The sequence below is a fragment of the Mus caroli genome, unplaced genomic scaffold (assembly GCF_978045245.1).
Source record: "Mus caroli unplaced genomic scaffold, Mus_caroli_1 scaffold_7, whole genome shotgun sequence".
In the NCBI taxonomy this organism is placed as follows: Eukaryota; Metazoa; Chordata; class Mammalia; order Rodentia; family Muridae; genus Mus; species Mus caroli.
In genome coordinates, this window is record NW_028227262.1 from 32166664 (window position 1) to 32170191 (window position 3528).

The window sequence follows — 3528 nt, forward strand, 5'->3', positions numbered from 1 at the left end:
GCATGCTGAAAATATATTAGTATCATATTGAATCATCAGAAGTTGTGACATTGAAAGCATCAAAATGTTATCAGGGTATCATCATTCCATCATGGAGATTTGACTTAGCCCATAAGACTCGGCATATAAAGGCCATAGTCATCTAATTCTCAAATTCTCAAATTTCAGGTCCAAAATCAAATTGCTTCCAATGAAGGATAATAAAAATATGGCCAAAGACTCAAAGACAGCTCAGCCTTCCTAAATCAAATACCAATTTCTATTTTTAGCTTCCATCTGATCTAACAAGAATATGTGGTTTTATTTATTTCCAAAGATACAGCTAAATAGTCACACTTTTTCCTGTCATCATGACCAAAAGAATGGACTTTGCCACAAGGGTTTCTAACACAAGGAACAGACTCAAGATCTCTCTGCATTGATACAGACTTGTCCAGCTTTATTCAGAAACAACAGAAGGATAGTGTTGCCTTCTTACCATGGTTCTGTTACAGTTAACTCCTATCACTGTCCCCATTACAGGACAAATGAAGTGGCTCAGACCCTCAGAATTCAAAAGCCAACTCAAGAGGTGAGAAACCCTGGATATTTATCTAGGTACATAAGCCACATATCATGTGATAAAGATGGAGTTTTTTACAGGTATGGCCAAGAGGTGGACCTAAAATTTTGAGTCTGATGTTAGTGGGAGGAAAAAGGGAAAGCAGAAACAATAGTTCACATTAACATCAAAAATTACTTTGGAAGCTTAAAAGGCTCCAGAGGGAAGACTTGGAGCAAAATAGAAGTGGGTTTCTTGGGGACCAGAGTCACCTGAAGCAATTCTCAGGTCAAGCAATCCTGAAAATGCTGTGGGGCCCCCACACATATCTCTTATGTCTGTCAAAGGCTCGCACAAATTCTAAGTGATATTTCCACGTGGATGCTGTATATTCAAAGAAAAGAAAGACATTTTCATACAGCTGTAAGACGAAAGCTCCTGGGGCACTTTTGTCCTCGTGGAGAGTTTTTGTTTCTCTGACAATAAAGTACTATATCATGCTGCAATCAGGCTGAGATCCCATTTCTCAGTCTCAGAGTTGTGTGAGCTCACATGCAACCACACACTTCCATTAGTCAGTGACTGGTCACCAGAACTCTGAGGTCATCTACAAAACCATTGCACTGGGTAGAAAAGATTAGCTTATTTATCTTCAGCACACAGACAAGCCTTTCATATGCTCATGGGATTGCCAATCCTTAATGAAACTACAAGCCCAAGAGAAGAGCTTTGTGAATCACATTTTAATTTCTGAGGAAAGGAAAAAATTTCCTGAGAGCTGCTTTGACTTCCTTGTTTCTCAAAGTATAGATCAGAGGGTTGAGCGTAGGGCTCAACATGGTATACAGCACACCAGCCAATTTGCTCTTCTCTGCATTATAGCTGGAGACAGGGCTTATGTAGGCATAGAAGACAGCGGTATAATACATGCACACCACAATGAGGTGGGAAGAGCAGGTTGAGAAGGCTTTCTGCTTCCCTTCTGATGTTCGCATCTTCAGGATGCTGGAAATAATGAAGCCGTATGACACAATGGTCATCAGGAAGTTCAATATGCCATAAAAGGCATCAGCCAAGACAATCATGACACTGTTCACGTAGGTGGAACTGCAGGAGAGAAGCAGCAGAGGAGGCACCTCACAGAAGAAATGTGTAATGACATTGGGCCCACAGAAGCTCAAGCGCGTCATCAGTCCTGTGTGAATGGCTGTGTTGAAAGCGCAGAGTGCCCACACTCCAGCAGCCAACATGCTACAGAAGGCTTTGCTCATCATGGTGCTGTAATGCAGAGGGTGGCAGATGGCTGCATAACGGTCGTAGGCCATGACAGTGAGGAGGAGCAACTCTGAGGAAGCAGACCACGTAAGGAAATAGAGCTGGGCCATGCAGCCACCGTAGGAGATGGGGTTCCTCTTTGACACCAGACCCCTCAGGGCCTTGGGCATGATGGAGGAGGTACAGATGATGTCCATAGTAGCCAAATTAAACAAGAAAAAATACATGGGGGTGTGGAGCCCAGGGTTGCAGGTGATAGCCAAGAGGATAAGGACATTACCTGTGAGGGCCACACAGTAAAGGGAGAGGAAACAGAAAAATAAGGGCAGCTGGTACTGCGGGTGCTCAGAGAAGCCCTGAAGGATGAACTCTGTTACCAGTGTCTGGTTTCTCATCATCCTTGACTGAGGATATCAGAGACTACAAGATGATTATGGAACCGCATTTTCATAAGCTTTCAGGGCTAAAAAAAAAAAAGAGAGAGAGAGAGAAGAAGAAGAAGTGACAGGCTTCTTAAGAAAGGTGGGTGCCACGTTTCCTTCTCTGACAACATGGCGTGAAGGAGTGATACCATACAGCTTTATTGGGCTACACTAATACAAACACTCCACTGCTACATGAAGAATGCAAGCACTCAGTTCATAAAAAATAAGTGCCAGTCACCAATTATGCTCATTAATTCTCAGCCAATCTCAAAGAAATGCAAACTAAATTAAAGATCTACTCTGTCATCCATGACTTGATCAACCTAGGATGTTGATTGATTTCGTGTTCATAAGGAAGAGGGAGCTTGAGGGATAATGTCCGAAGTTGTTCCCTGGCCTCCAGATACATTTGGACACAGGCACATGGGTATCTGCACACACAAATGCACCAGAACACATGAACACACATACACACACACACAACACACACACACACACACGTAACTTTTCCATTTGAACAATATTTCATTTCTGGACATTTTTCTTGGGCAAGTAACATTTAAAAATATTTTCTCAGAGCAAAATAATTTAGCACTGGAAATTACAGAGCTACCTGTTCTCTTTACAATGAATTTTTCATTATATATCAGTGTAGTAAATGTACCACATTTTCTGTATCCATTCCTCTGATGAGGGACATCTGGGTTCTTTCCAGCTTCTGGCTATTATAAATAAGGCTGCTATGAACATAGTGGAACATGTGTCCTTATTACCAGTTGGAACATCTTCTGGATATATGCCCAGGAGAGGTATTCCTGGATCTACTGGTAGTATTATGTCCAATTTTCTGAGGGATCTCCAGACTGATTTCCAGAGTGGTTGCACCAGCTTGCAATCCCACCAGCAATGGAGGAGTGTTCCTCTTTCTCCACATCCTCACCAGCATCTGCTGTCACCTGAATTTTTATCTTAGCCATTCTGACTGGTATGAGGTGGAATCTCAGGGTTGTTTTGATTTGCATTTCCCTGATGATTAAGGATGCTGAACATTTTTTCAAGTGCTTCTTAGTCCTTCAGTATTCCTCAGGTGAGAGTTCTTTGTTTAGCTCTGTACACCATTTTTAATGGGGTTATTTGAATTTCTGGAGTTCAGCTTCTTGAGCTCTTTGTCTATATTGGATATTAGTCCCCTATCAGATTTAGGATTGGTAAAAATTCTTTCCCAATCTGTTGGTGGCCTTTTTGTCTTATTGACAGTATCTTTTGCCCTACAGAAGCTTTGCAATT

General features: G+C 41.9%; 1 protein-coding gene across 2 annotated transcripts; it reads right to left on the bottom strand.

Moving 5' to 3' along the window:
• Positions 1-1284: 1284 nt before the first annotated feature.
• Or13a1 (olfactory receptor family 13 subfamily A member 1) lies at positions 1285-3187 on the bottom strand. 2 transcript variants are annotated; one of them, XM_085839614.1, is made up of 2 exons: positions 3174-3187; positions 1285-2206 (listed from the first exon to the last, which is right to left on the bottom strand). In XM_085839614.1, the coding sequence occupies exons 1-2, from the start codon at positions 3185-3187 to the stop codon at positions 1285-1287; spliced, it is 936 nt and encodes a 311-aa protein (XP_085695740.1). The 2 variants fall into 2 exon arrangements, with proteins under 2 accessions (XP_085695740.1, XP_021021209.2); XM_021165550.2 differs by lacking the exon at positions 3174-3187 and having other exon boundaries at positions 1285-2267.
• Between the last annotated feature and the right edge of the window lie 341 nt (positions 3188-3528).